Source organism: Candoia aspera, chromosome 1 (genome assembly GCF_035149785.1).
Source record: "Candoia aspera isolate rCanAsp1 chromosome 1, rCanAsp1.hap2, whole genome shotgun sequence".
NCBI classification, from domain to species: Eukaryota; Metazoa; Chordata; class Lepidosauria; order Squamata; family Boidae; genus Candoia; species Candoia aspera.
Genome location: NC_086153.1, coordinates 163,954,905 through 163,970,478, shown reverse-complemented (window position 1 = coordinate 163,970,478; position 15,574 = coordinate 163,954,905). Strand labels below are relative to the sequence as shown.

Here is a 15,574-nt window from a genome sequence, read left to right as displayed (position 1 = left end):
CATTACTCTGTTGCGAGCTCCTTTCCCATTTATCTGATTGTTCCCTAGGCGGCATCTGTTCCCCCCGTTTTCCAAGGTCATTCTCACATTCTATCACAGTTATACCTCCTGATAGGAGAAAACCTTCAGCAGGTACTCCCTATTCACCTGGGCTAGGTAGGCAGAATTTACTTGGAATAGGCAATATCTAAGATATTCATTCCCCAAAACATATAGGTAAAAACTAGCACCTTAATTGCATCTGGAAACAGACTGGTAACCAGTTCAGCTCCCGTAGCAGCAGCAGTATTATAAAGGGATTGTACATGGGCAGCTGCATTTCTAAATTTCCAGGTGATTTTCAAAGGCAACCCATGTATGGTGAATTGTAGCAATCCAGGTGTAAGATCACAAGGGGATGCACAACTGTCTTCAGAGTGTCCTGTTCTTGGTAAGGCTACAACTGTTGCGCCAGGCACAGCTGGCAAAGGCCCTTCTGCTTGACCAGCAGGAGCCACGAGGCTAGGAGTACCTAGACTGTGAGCTTGATCTTTCAGGGAGACCACAGCGCCATCAAGAACCAAGGTTGATATCACCCCAGAATCAGCTGGCTTCTGAACCAACAGCCACTCTATCTTGCTTGGGTTGTGTCAGAGCCTATTTCTCTTCTTTCAGGCTCTGACAACCTCCAGGCACTGGGTCAGGATTTCCATCATATCTCCCATTTGGCCTGGTGTGGAGATGCACAGCTAGGTATTACTGGCATGTTGATGATATCCCACTCTGTGCTGGCAGATGACCTTTCCCAGCATTTAACTTACATGTTAAATAGTATAAGGGGAGAAACAAGCCTTGGAGCACCTCACATTGGCATGCCCCACAGCTCAACCTCTCCCTTCCTGCAACTACTGACTGTACTCACTCAGGAAGGAGTGGAACCACTGCAAAAAAAGTGCCTCCGATTTCCAACCCTTACAGGTGGTTCAGGACCAAAAGCCCCTGAAAGGCGTAGCATGCCAACCATTCATAGCTCACCACAGCTCATCTATGAAAGTGGCCAATCTGGCATCCATCCCATACCCCAGCCAGAATTGTACTAAGGGTCAAGATAATCCAGTTCTTCCAGAGCCTTCCACTTTCTTTACAACCTTGAGCCTACCACTTTCTTCACAACCTTCCCCCAACAGGGAGGTTGGATACAAGACAATAGTTGTCCAACATGTACGTCCCTTCAACTGAAGAGAAAGATTAGACTAAAGACAAAGCTACCTTAGGGTTATTAAAGCTAAGGAACTACCACTCATACTAACAGATAATTTCAGCCAGCATGTATATAGACTATGGGATTTTATACACTAATTCATCCCAAGACCAGAGCTGACCAAACTAATGTAGCCAATGCAGTTATGTTTACTACACCTTTCAAAGTTGAACAAGGCAAAATACAACACTGTATTTTTTAGAATTGTTACTTTTATAGTAAGAATTTAGTACAAGCAAGTACACCTTTAAGTATTAATTACAAAAAGGAAGAGAGAGCATGCACAGATTTCTACGTACAGAGGGTTAAATAAAAACAAGCAAGAGCGCTGGATTAGAAACAGCTGAACCCTTTGCAGTCTAAAAGCAAACACCTAAAAATCATGTATTGTTCAATATTAAAATAATGCATTACTTGGACTAAATGGAATAGCAAATCAACACCATCTCTCCTCTAGGTTATATGAGCTAACGGAGTACGGCATTCAGACACGGATTGCCATTCCCACAAAATGATGTACCTGATGCGAGCCCTTTGTAACCTGACCATTGTGTTTCCTAAGAGGAAAAGAAAGTCTAATCTCTAGATTCAGAAGAACTTTACAGCTTCCTATTGTGCCAGTCAATGTCCAAATATGGCACATAATGTAGAGCTTTACTGTAAACGCCTTGACCAAACAAGTTTGCTAACTCACTTGTTAAGTTCGGTTTGCTGTCCATATGTCCTCAACCTACTTAGGTCTAGCAAAGCAAAATTTCCTTCCCACGATTATAGTTTTGAAGTTTTTCTGTTTTTCAAGAGTGGCAGAGATGGAATGAAGAACAGAAATCAAGCAACTAACATGAATAACTGCTGTTGGAGCAAAGATGGACAGGTAGTGGGGTTTAATTCAGAATCTAGGGCTGATTGCAAGGGAACAAACGGAGTGTGACATGCAGAGTATTAATGGGAAAGAATTGCCAGAGCTCAAAGAGAGTACTTTCATACATTGGCAGTTCCTGGATAGGGGAACTCAACTATTTGTGGTATCTTTTGCCCTTTCAAACTTTCTGTTTACTGTCTGAAACACTAATACAACCCTAATGTATCTGGACAACTATAGGCTGTTGCAGATGAAGACATATGCCAAGAACATCAGCATGATAAATGTTTGGTGGTAAATGGTAGGAGAACTTCTTTAAATTCCTGAACCATAAATGTGTCTAGGTTTCTTATTTTAATTGACACTAATAAAGAAAAGCCAGATGTTGACATTAATATGTTTAACTCTGTTAACCAATAACCACTGTACATACTGTTTAGAAAGGAAATATGGGTTGTGCAATATATAAGAACGCATGATTTTTGCTGCTTTTTCAAACATTACGTTATTGGCTATTGGAAGCATAAGGCCTTTATACTGTATTTTGTTTTAATACCAACTTCTGATTTAAATATAGTAGTAAGGAGGTTGATATAGAATACTGTGTGACTATATATTATAAAAGGGTCCTTTAACTGTCTGAATGGCTTCCTATATTTTTTTCATTGAAGTTTCTCTTCTAGGTCTTCCTAATATCCCCAACACTAATCTGCTATTTATATCTTGGTTCCATGCTTTCTTTTTTTGTTGGTCCTTAGGTCTGGATCATCCATCTGGATACAATGTTTGGCTTTCTGTGTTTTTCCAATTCTGATAATGGAATTCTTTAACTTTCTTCCTTTTCAACTTAGCTATTCTTTAGTCAAGGCAGGGTATTCCATTTAAATATCATCCCCACCCCCACTGCTTCTTCAAAATTTTATAAACAATAATTGAAAATCATTGTTGTCTTAAGTTCATAACTGGATAAGACACTGTATGTTTAGTCATTATAAAATAAGTATCTGCAATGTGTGTATTATTATTTCAAATGTCAAGATCATTTATTATAGTTCGGTTTAAAAACATCAATAATGATCCATTTTTGGCTGTGCTGTTTGATGCTCAGTCATCTCAAAGCCATAATTCTCTAACTAAAAGGCCTGTTTCTCTTTCTTTGAAAAAAGGGAGAAAAACACTAAGACAATTTTAGCAAGTAAATCTACCTTTTCTTAAAAGCTGTGGACAAAGAAGGTGTTTTGTTTTCTTCTTCTACTTGGATGAGATGATTTCCAAGATCTTTGGCTCTTCCCCATGTGAGACACTCATGCCTGAATAAATACTGACAAGCAAGGGCTGCAGGTCCCAACCTACCAGTTTCCCACAGATATTTGCCAGTGGCAAAACTGCAAAAATCACTGACTTGATACCTCAGAGGTACGGAGAATAGTAGGAGATTTGAAGTAAGGGAAGATGGTCTAGAATTAAAATCAACTGTATGGGCTCCATTTCCATTAAAAAAAACACTGGCTGGCTGGCATTTCCAGAAGTAATGCATTCAAATCTACCCAATATGTATATGAATATAAACATCTGAAGAAAGACAGGCTGAATAGCTGAGAATAAAGATGTTGATTCATGTTGCTCTTTCTTTTGAAATATAACAAATTCCCACCCCTAAGATAAAAGGAAAGAAAGAAACCAAACCAATCAAATCCTATATGACTCCTGGCTATAGTTCAGCCTATCAGTGATACCGAGGAACGAATGAACGAACGAACGAACGAATGAAATATATATATATATATATATATATATGTATGGAGGGGGGGAAAAAACATTCACCTGGCTGAGAGTCAAACAGGTGCATGGAATGACAAAAACTGTGTCTTGCCAACTTGACAGAGAGATAAGGAAAGCTGATCACATAGAATTCTTTACAGGTTAATCATAAATCATACTTCAAGAAACTAGGTCACTAATAACAAAATACAGAGGATGACAATGGTGGGCTGGGTTGCAATATAGCAAAAAGATTATTTCCCAAGAGAACATAAAAATTTTTAAGAAGTTATCATTTGTTTAATCTTAGTATTGCTGGTGCTCAACATTTATTTCTATGAAGATTTTCTTTCCTTTTTCACTGCTACTATCCTCAGTCTGTTCCAAGATGGCATTCTACTCTGAAGCTACCTAGCTTCTGAGTGGGATCTTGGCGATACAATAAAGTCATTTTCTCTGTCTATTAATTTTAGAAGAATAAGTGATCAAAGTATTATAGCTAGGGAGACTTTTGACAATAATTAGTGGGCAAATTTATGAGAGTGAAACAAGATTTCAGGTGAGGAGGAGGAGGAGGAGGAGGAGGAGGAGTTTATACTAATGAGGTAATGTAAAGCATTCCTACTTTTAAAAATAGTATGGAACAGAGTATAGTGAAGCAATGAGATACTGTGACTTCAAGGAATTTTCAGCATTCAAACCACTGTAAAGGGAGGAGGTTAGCTCACAGAAGAACCCCAACTCTTTTTGGTAACATGAGCATAAAAATAAGTATCATACTTATTAAGTACATACATACTAAGCTGTCTTGGTTTTCCTAGCTTCCCTCTGAGATCACTAGTTTAATTCAAACACAGTCTTTACCTGAGAGCCGTCTGGGCACATCGGTGATGGCAGGAAGCCCTGTGCCTCGTGTGGAGGACAAGGGAGTTGTGGAATGAATGGATGGTGAAGTCATCTGGCTCAAATATGATGGGTAAGACTGGTCATAGGACCATGGAGGGGATGACTGTGCTTGTCTGGGGTCTAAAAACAAAACAAAAGAGAAAATAATTTAAAATGGAAGACAGACAGGAACAGTTGGTGGAGTCAGAAAGCCTAAGTACAATACATATAAGATGGGAACGTATGAGAAGTAAGAACTCCAACATTTGGCTCTTTCTCTTTCTTTCTCACACTGTTCAGAACTGACCGCGTTAGACTGACTCTTGAAAGTTGAAACTAACAGCATTCATGTAAAATGAAGCCCAGTTTGGTTTCAGTGAGGTTTGCTGAGGACTGCAGCTCTAAGATATATCCAATGAAAGACTGATCAAATGCTTTTCAATAGGAAGGTTAACTTCCAGATTAGAATCTGATGAAGGGACAAAGGAAGTTTAACAGCTGATGTTAAATCCATCTTCAGTGATGAAGAACATCTAGAGAATTGTTGGAAGTACAAATAGGTCCAGAAGTTAGGAAATCTGATGTTAAAAGTCTTCAAGGACATGGGAAATGGAAGAAGCACAGCAGAAATAAATCTAAAATGAGAGAAGGGACTTCAAAGTCCTGGCTGATTTCATTCCAGAACTATGGTTAAAGATCTTGATTCTTCAGACGTTATTATTCCAAGCTCTATCTGAAAGGACTGATTACTTGTGAAACACATATTAGAATCCGCAATGCTGGAGATAACAGAAGCCAAACTAGGCTTTCTCCTTCTCCAAAAAGAACACACACACACCCTGCCAGGAAATATCAAAATAATGCCCTGAAGAAGATTCTCAGGCACCCAACACCCATAGTGAGTACTGCTCTATAGCAGTGACTGTATTTGTAATAGACACTCAGCGCAAAATTTTCAGTTTGCCTTACAACAAAAACTTTATTTTGTCATGGGGCAAAATAATATATTTAAAAAGAAGTTCCTATAGAAGTTTTTTTATGTAACTTTTAAAACTTGAACCAGCAACAGTCTAATGTAATTTACATTGCTCCTAATCCAACCAAATGTGCTCGCTCTCTCTCTCCACTAACTTACATTTCTTTGAAGATTCCATGACAGCCTGGAGAATGAAATAACTTTCCAATAGAAATGTGAATATATGAAGTATTGCTGTGAACATTTACATGAAACTCCTGCTATGCTAGACATTTACATATAGCTTTGCAAGGACAAGGCCTCTTCTCTATCACCCCAGCATGCAAACCACAGAATAAGGGATTTAAGCTACAGAAAAGCAGATCTGACTGAAAAAATTGTAAGTACAATGTGACAGTGGAACCAAATACCTAGAGAGAGGTGATGGGGTCTCCTTCACTGGATGGGTCCAGAGCAGAATTTGGCCAGCTGTCAAAGTGTTTTTGGACTCTTCCAACTCTCTAATTCAAAGATTCTAACCATTGTTACTTTGTCATTATCCCTCTCCTTATTAAATCACTTGCTGCTAACTTTACAGTCTGTTAGTAATGATGTCATGTTTCCTATTTCCTTCTGTGTGTATGTGGTTTGGAAGGGATGGGAATTTAAACTCATTTCAGAACAGAAATTACCAGCTTTAGGAATGAGTAGAAAATAAAATGAAGAGTGTACCCATTTATCAGATTTAAATGCATTTCCAAAGTAAAAAAAAAAGTATTCCTGTACAAAAACATATAGGAAGTTAGTTTATCCAGCAGGAGCATTTGGTCCATCTAGACCAGTGGTTCTTAAACTGGAGGCAGCTTGGGCATATCCTGGGGTAATGGAGCAATTTGTAATTGCTTGTTTGTGAGTTGAGGATCCAGTTGGGGATGGCCAAGAAGCTTGTGTAAAACAAGAGGCTGTTTTTTTTGTGGGGGTAATTACCTGAGATCAGAGAGCCAATTGGGTGTCGTGGTTAAGGCACCGGGCTAGAAACCGGGAGACTGAGAGTTCTAGTCCTGCCTTAGGCACAAAGCCAGCTGGGAGACCTTGGGCCAGTCCCTCTCTCTCAGCCCTAGGAAGCAGGCAAGGGCAAACCACTTCCAAAAAAATCTTGCCAAGAAAACTGCAGGGACTTGTCCAGGCAGTCTCCGAGAATCGGACACGATTGAATGGATTAAAAAAAGAATTATCTGAGACTGGGAAAAGGGGTAATTTGATCAAAGAGTTTAAGAACCACTGATCTAGACCACAACCATGTACACAATCCAAAGCTTGGTAGGTTTTAGACAGAAGCCTTTTCTGGACTTACCAAAAGATGCTAGAAGCTATGTTTGGAAACACGTATCCAAGTGCTACGTTTGTCATGTCAAAGTGATACAGGGAGAGAAAAGTCGACAGGACTTTTAGTATTTGCTTGGGATAAGTCACATCAGGAGGTCAGTATAATTACCTGCCAATTCATACTGAAACAACAATATATTGCTCCTTGGTTTCTGACAATTACTTCACATCTCAACCCCACTTCACAGAACATTTTGAGCTGAACCAAGTAATTCCCAAGTTTCATTTCCTGACTACCTCTCTTCCTCCCAGAGAAATAGGTTGGGAAAGAAGTTCCCTAGTAACAGGATCAAGCAATGTAGGACTGAAAGCCAGAATGTATCCTTAAAGCTCATTCATCCATGCAAGAGAAATTGCTTTCTGATCCCTCCAGGAGGATATTTGAGCAGCAAACCATTATCATTCCTGGTGCATTTCTATTTATAGAATAACTATTATAATGTGATTTTTACCACTGTTTTGCAAACAGAGATCCCTGTATAATAATTAGTCGGCAGAAGAAACTTTTTCTACTATTCAGGAAATTTATATAACCATAGGAAAAACTTCTTTCTCTCCCTCTCTGTAGGAACATCTTGTAGATTCAGCCTTTTTCCTTCCACTATTCAGACATGGTTTGCTTGAAGAAATGTCTGGAAATCTGATGCTCCCTTGGAATATTACATATAAAAATGGGAAAAGTACTTTCATTATAATTTGGGAAGGGTTATTCTTCACTCTGCAATCTACATTATGGCTAACTTTTTTAGAAAACACTGTTTAGGGACCTAAAAACATCACTCTGAAATCAAAGGGAATGCTTCCTAAATGCAATAATCTTACTTGTTTTTACAATTTTAGTGGTTGATGTACTAACTCTACTTCAGGGCAAACTGGCCGCTAATTAAAGATACTGAAATATATCAATACTATAATTCATTATTTAGAGAATTATAAAAGATTTGAGATTGAATTTGGCTGGGAAAAGTTTTGCTTAACAAAAGCAAGCTGAGTATTAGCAACAGGCTAGAGCAGACATCTAAAGGAGGTGCAGTCTGGGTCTTTTTTTTACATTCAAATTCCAAACCAGAGTAGGCAGCATACAAATGCTGGTAACAAATAAATAACACAGACGAGAACTTAAAATCCAGAACTTTTCTAAATCAAGATGCCAGTAAAGCTTGCCAAGCTCAGGCCCAGGGAAAAGCTTCTATGTCAAGTTGCAGCAGCTCCAATACTTATCTCCAACTGTAGAGATGACAGCTGATGATTTCTGAAACCTCACTGTATATACAGAACATGCACCTTTCCAACAAAGACCACATTACATGCTTCTGGTATCTGCATCTAACCGTCTGCATTAAGGTAGAGCTCTGGGCTAGCAAAGCAGAGGATAAGGTACAAAAACCAATTATGAAAAAAGATAAGAGCTTTTAAGTATATATTCAAACATTTAAAAGACCTCAGAAAGAAAACAATGATACAAGCTAGAACAGGTAAGCCAAGAAACAAACGCTTGACGTGACCAAGCTGCCTATTTAGACTGAATTATAGAAATAATTCTGTAAGTGATTCAGAAGAAGGAAGAGGGGCAGCAGTAGCAACAGCAGTCTAGGAAAAAGCAAAAGCATTTACTTTGGAAATCCAGGTATTTCAGTGATAAGTATCTCCTGACCTGGCCTGAAATTAGAGAGAAGGAATAGTTTCAGTTCAAACCAAAGCTTTCATGATTCCTAGCTCAGTTTCTTCATGTGAAACTCTTACTCCCAGCCCCACACACATAATTTTTGGCTATTTCTTACACTGAACTACTCTTCCCAGCCTGCTAAAAAAAATTGAGAGCAAAATGGTAACTCCCCATCCCCATCACTGTTTTGTGAAATGGATCCAATTATTTTAAACACCTGTCAATAGCAAAGAGAGCTGTTTTTTAGTCTATTAAGTACAATGAAATATGGTGGTGAGTTATGCTTTCTGGAGTATTATGCTAAGGTAAAAATGCAAATACACCTTCTTTTGATTGTGTGCAAAGATTCCAGATTGAGAACAGCTCTTCAGAATTAAAACAAATAATTTCCATATTAGATTTAAATACAAACTGAGAAGCCCATGTCATTCACACCTCTCTCTTTCTGTGTTAATTAACAGATAAAGCAGCACTCTGTAAGCAAGAGTCCTATTACCTAATATCTTTTGTAGAACACTGCATATTGCTTAGACATTGAATGACTTTGAGCCTAACCAAGAACATTTTTCAGGTGTCCTGGTCGCTAGTCCTGTAGTGCAAGACAGACTTGTCATTTTTAATGATGGGACTTAGGAAGTTTGTCAGGTGGCAACCCAGCTATGTTTGAGTTTCTGTGGTCCTAAATATTCAAGTTGACATACTGTATCAGACATGGCTTTTCAATAAACGCAGCACGCACCTGTTAGAGGCAAAGAATATACAGAAATCCCAAAGCCACTTAACGAGAAAGGCCCTGGTTTTGCTCTGAGACATATTTTGTTCGGTGGTAGACATGGAAGGAGACAGAAAGAGAAGCAGAATGAAGCATAGCAGCAGACCACCCATCCATCCACCTGCCTATGACATGCCTCCACTCTGAAAGGTGGGCAAAAGGGAAGAAATAACTTGAGAGAATCACTAACTCCTAATTGGCAAAAAGATGGTACTACTACTACTACTACTAGTCCTTCTACAGGAGGAAGATGAAAAGTGCCTCCTCCACCCCAAGTCATTCAAAATAAGGCCTGGGAATGCAGACCAATACATAGCCAGGAAGGGTGAAACCAACCATTTTCTGCTAGGTAGGCCAAAGGTCCCCAGATTTTTTAAACCAGGGAAAGCACTGGGTATGCTGCAAGTGTATTATGGGAACTCTCACAAATCGGCCACTCTGGTGGTTATAGCCAGTCACTAAGAATGAAACCAAAACCTTGCCAGAAACACGTGGGAAGGCCATGATCCCTGACTGCTAGATGTGAATGTCCTTTGAGGGCAGTTGCATTTGCTGCAGAAATATATCCAGGAACTATCATCCATGACCATGTTATATCATTTCCAGGAGCATTAGCCACACTTCTTAAAAAATACTAGCTGCAGGTTCCAGCTATTAACTTCAGTAAAGTTTTAAAAGTAGAAATGGATGGATGGATGGATGGATGGATGGATGGATGGATGGATGGATGGATGGAGGGGCAGGTGGGCAGGCAGGCATTAGACTGACTTGTAAAAGCTTTCCTAGCAACCAAAAGTCAAACGATTTTCCTAAAAGTACATAAAACCTCCCCTTCCATAGCTAAAAAATAAAGCTTCATTGATAGTGAGGAGGTACAGATAAGCCCCAATAAACAAAAGAACAAATAAAAAAATATCAAGATGTATTTTAAAATATATTCAATCAGAAACAGATATAAAGCACATTATATTGCAAAATGCAGCACAGAAAAAATGCCATCAGTGAACAAAGTGGAGATATTAAAACAAGGGGGCTTCCTATATTTCCTATGGATGGTTATTATGACAAAATCATAATTTGCAAAGATTATTTCTTTATTAAAATCTTACTGGTGGACCACTAACCTTAAAAATAAAAGACATAAAAACAGCTACTTCATTTTCCCCAAATATTTGTTACCAGCATCACAATGGAAAGTAGTCAACAACCTGAAATGTATTTCCATTTTAAAGTAGCACTCTATGGTTTTGTTCCATGCTCCAGAGACCACAGCCTTTGAAAACTGTGCTCCTGTCTATTACTCTTCCTTCTCCAGCCATTCTCACAACTAAAAATCTTTAAGAAACTTCTCTACCTTGCAGCAGGCAGGACAGTATGAAAGACATACTGGTGGCTGGAGATGCCTGCTTTAGTCAAACTAGTGTCGTCTTGATTTAGGAGAGCTTAGCCACATTTAATGGATGCCTTGGATTTTACATTTGACTACAGTACAGCAATGCGGGCCTACCTTGCAAAATACTTCAGCGGTTTCAGCTAGTGCAGAATATTGCCACCTGTGAAAAGCTAAAGACTATATTACTTCTATTTTCCATTATTTGCAAAGGCTGTGTATTTGTTTCTCAGCTTATTTCAAAATATTAGTACTGATTTATAGGGACCTACATAACTTCAGGCCCTAGTAACTGTTGGAGGATCTATCTTGTTATGTATCAGACTAGTCTTTGAGATTTTTAGGAGAGGGACAACCCACTGTTCTTCCTATGGACAATACTCAGAGACTGATTATTAGGAGAGCTTATTCTCACACAGTCAGTGAAAACAAAATGATAGCAGGTCTGATTGTTACAAAAGCAAAGGACAAATAGAAACACACCAGCCCACTCAAAAGAGAGGGCCAAGTAGTCCATTATATAAGGCAAGGAGAAAAACTAAACAGAAGTGGGTTTAGACATACTTCACATTATACATATGTGTTCTTAAATCTCAGCACTTGCTGAAATTCTTTCATTCAGGCTTTCTATTTTCTACAATAAATATTACTTATCTGTAGGTAGTTCTTGTATTTCTTGTCAGTTTTCCTGTCTGTTGATTGAAGCTTGATAGTAACTTAAGTGAGAGCCTGCCTATTTACTTGTTTGTTTGTTTGTTTGATTGATATCTTGCCTTTCATTTAGGAGCTCAAGGCGGGATACTTAGCGTTCAACTATAGTACTCTCATTATGGAGCTCGCTACTTATGGAGATGGATGTAGTATCTTCAGTAATTACATTTTGGTGATTGCTCAAGATGTACCTATTTACCTAAGCTTGTGAATGTTCTTAAGTTTTCATTTGTTGAACATTTCTGTCAAGTTCTGCCTTTTAGTTGGTTGGATGTGATGAATGCCTGAGATTTCAAGACAACTTTTTTTCTATTCTGGGTTTTCACTTTCATCCATCAACCATTCAGTAATTTATTATGAAGAGTGGCACATCCATGTATCAGTTCGGTGTCTGGTGCCTGTTAAATTTCTGGAACCTACTTGACTTCTTGAGATAGCAGGAAGCAGGAAGGGACCTGGGAGGCTTTAGGTACATTAAGGGGCTTTTAAATGACAACAAGCACAGAGCTAAACACTGCAGCAGCTAAGAGCTCTTTACTCAGAAACAGGCAGAGGTATCTGCAGCTGTTATTTACTCATTATTTTCATGTTTGCCTTGGCTTGAAGATCTTCTCATCTTCAAGCTATTACTATATAAATTTTGGCTGATTTAGAAATGAGTACATAATAGACTTGATGTCCTTGTTTTTATGATGTCTATAATCTATGTGTACTAACTAAGCAGCATGAAGACCCTGTATATATTCCAAAGAATACTTATATCTACTAGTAGAATGTTCCAACAGCAAGTATACATTTATTACTGGCCATCTGGTCTTAGCAAACTCATACTGCATGGCAAACTCATAATGACACACAATCCTACCTACTTGCTTCACAACTATGTTTGAGCATACACTATTTCTCTCAGATATTCTTCTAAAATGTAAAATTATATGTTTTTGTAAACCACCCAGAGTCCCTCCTTTGTGGTGGGGAGATGGGTGGTAATAAATTCGATAAATAAATAAATAAATAAATAAATAAAATTATATGCACAAGTAAGGTAATTTTCTAATCTGCATATTTTCCATGTGCTGATCAACAACTTAAGTGTTCAGTGTAAATATACTATTAGAAAATAAGAGATACCACAGAAATACAATATTACATATGCTGAAGTACATTTTGAAAACAGCCTAATGTGATAATTTATGATTGCAAGTTAAAAATGGACTTCTAAAACCGGGAAACAATTTGAACTGATGATAAGCATTCTTTCCACATCTAGGAGCCTGACAGAGAAAGCAAATCCATCAGCAGACTTTGCTCAAAGTAAACTTAAAGATCAACTCCAAAACACAAAATCCAAACTTGGCCTTATCTAAACTTAGAAAGTTAATACAAGCACATTATTACCACCATGTCAGTAAAACATGAAACCTATTTTAACTCTCAGTTATAATTTCTACATCTTCTTCACTGAGATTGCATCGTTTCCCCTGACCAAAATCTTATGCTATTAAACTTTTAATTTTCTCCTACTTCAACAATTTACAATTATATTTTAGAAAAATATCAGATTAAAAAAAGACTCTAAAATATTGTAAGAGTTATCTGTCTAAATATAATATTATAGAAACTTTACATGTATGATAGTCACTGGGGAAGGAATGTAGCAAACACACATATTTTGAACTGAAAAGTCTTTTATATGTATATACTACTAAAACTCTTGTGTCTGTTTGATACTTTGTAACCTTTAACTGGGACTATTAGAAATAGGCCAACGATTTTTGAACCAAGGTACCTCATAACGGATAACTTACAGAATGTGTCCAAAACCCGGGACCCATGACTCCCATGGAATAGAAATTTGGCCAATTTTATAAAAGATTTAATCACATAAAATTATCATAAAACATTTTATGACATAATAAAAATGCCATAAAATGTTTCCTGTGGGCAACTCCTGATGTTTGTGCTATACAGTTCAACAGTGGTTACTTTCAAGGCAGATACATCCCTCCCTGAATTTTTAAGAACCACTACGTTAGAAGCTTTGCCACTGAAGGCATTGAGGAATCTGGTACGGAAATATCTCTGAAATGATGACCCAGTGGGTCATGGGTTGTCTAGTATGTTCTAAATTTAATCTGGATTGAAAAATATCTGCTTATTGAGTGTTTTGTATCTGAATGACAATTTGTTACGTATTTAATTAAGTCTGGTAATCTATGTACATGCTGCATGTTTTGTATTTCCTTGTGCTTTGGATTTAAATCAGCAGATATCATAAACTAAATAAATTGTATCTGTACATGTATGTATGCATGCAAGAAAGAGACAGACAGACAGCACACACTAGAGTGTATAGAAGAAGGTACAAAGCCACAAAGGTAAGAATATAAAATTTATACAGTATTCTCAGAGAATATAATATATAAATCCTGAAAAGTAAATGTAATACTTGGATCAACATCTACTTCTTTCATACTCAGATACAGTTTGACTTGGGATTAAATAATAACTATGCTTATGCTTATGATGGATTAATGACCAATTTTCTAACATGCCATCAATGCATCTAATAACAAGATCAAATCTGTGACTCACTAGCCATGACTGGTTGATTACTAGGATCTCGAAAAAGCCTCTTGGTTTTGCTTCCTGTCTGAGAATGCAAAAATTTGGGATTTGCCAGGCACTTTTCAAGCCACAATAATTCTCTGCTGGGCTACATTCAAGTTTTGCAAGTCTGTCAAATATAAATATGCAAGTATATGTGTAATAACATGCATCATAATTTTAGCAAAAATCTACATAGATTTAAGCCTCTTTGTTTTCAGTGGGCTTTATTCCAAGGTTTAAGATATCTTATAAATATTTAGCTCTCATTCACAATATAAAATATCAAGCTTTAGGGGTTAATTGTGGAACTTTAATTAATGTCAGTAAACTATATGGAGGCAGAAAGTGCTAAAAAGATGTATTTTGATAATTTAGATTTATTGCCTTAGAAAAGTAGTTTCAAAACTGTATACTTTCAGATAATCGTTTTAGCACATTTGCGTAAACCTCTTCAAAATCCAGATGATTCTGGGGTATGCTCTGTGAATGCAATCTTCAATTGCTACTATTTCCTTCATTCTACTAAGCTGTGACCTAAAGCTTTTTAGAGGAAGATCAGTAGCAGTTGGCCAATTTATCATTTAGGACAGGTTGCCTAATTACACATATTCCCATTGAGGAGCTTCCCAGGGAACACCAGATCCCCAGAAAATGGTTTGTAAGCCATTATTTTCTATATGCTTTCCATTCATAGCATGCATGAGCACAGTTCTACTTTTACCAATTGCACAGAACCATCCCTGCATTCATAAGAAAGGTTGCTTTCTTATGAGTGCAGGGATGGTTCTGTGCAATTGGTAAAAGTAGAACTGTGCTCATGCATGCTATGAATTTTTCCTGCTCTAGCACACTGAACAGTTGAGAACCTATTATAAAGATCAGAAAGGTCTGATTTTGGTACAGTTTGCCATTACCATTACAGAGAGATATACAACTGTCTGGGAGGGCGTGTTTTAACCTCACTGCAGGCAATTCTATTGAAAGTAGTATTTCTGTTGCACTATAAAGTGAAGTATCTTCTACATGTAAATCATGTTCAATGTCTGGTGCAAAATGTTCCTCTTTCTGATTGCCTCCATTGAATTTTCAGCACTGAACGTTTTAGAACACTGTGCATGACAAAAAAACACAGTCAGAAATAAGACTCTAGATACAAACTTTGGAGCATAGTGGAAATCATCACTATCCCAGAAAGGCAATGAGCATTTCAACAGAGAATAAGAATTCTTCACAATACAAATTGCTCTGTTTTGCCAAGTAGCATGACCTCTGTCATCTAATTTGGATGGGATTTTTCTATTGCTAGCTGTACAGCTGGCCTGAATTAATGATGAAT

At 37.6% G+C, this 15,574-nt stretch overlaps 1 protein-coding gene across 9 annotated transcripts in view; it reads right to left on the bottom strand.

Moving 5' to 3' along the window:
- The window catches only part of RUNX2 (RUNX family transcription factor 2), a 165,135-nt gene that overhangs the window by 82,358 nt on the left and 67,203 nt on the right, over positions 1–15,574 (bottom strand). For 6 of the 9 annotated variants that reach the window (XR_010068831.1, XM_063317208.1, XM_063317167.1 and 3 more), the window contains one exon: positions 4,728–4,889. The exons of the other annotated variants lie outside the window; for them this stretch is intronic. Coding sequence is in view for 5 of the 6 variants with exons in the window: in XM_063317208.1 (XP_063173278.1) it covers positions 4,728–4,889 (162 nt within the window). In the remaining variant the exon portion in view is untranslated. The remainder of the gene's footprint in view (positions 1–4,727; positions 4,890–15,574) is intronic. 9 annotated transcript variants of the gene reach the window in all.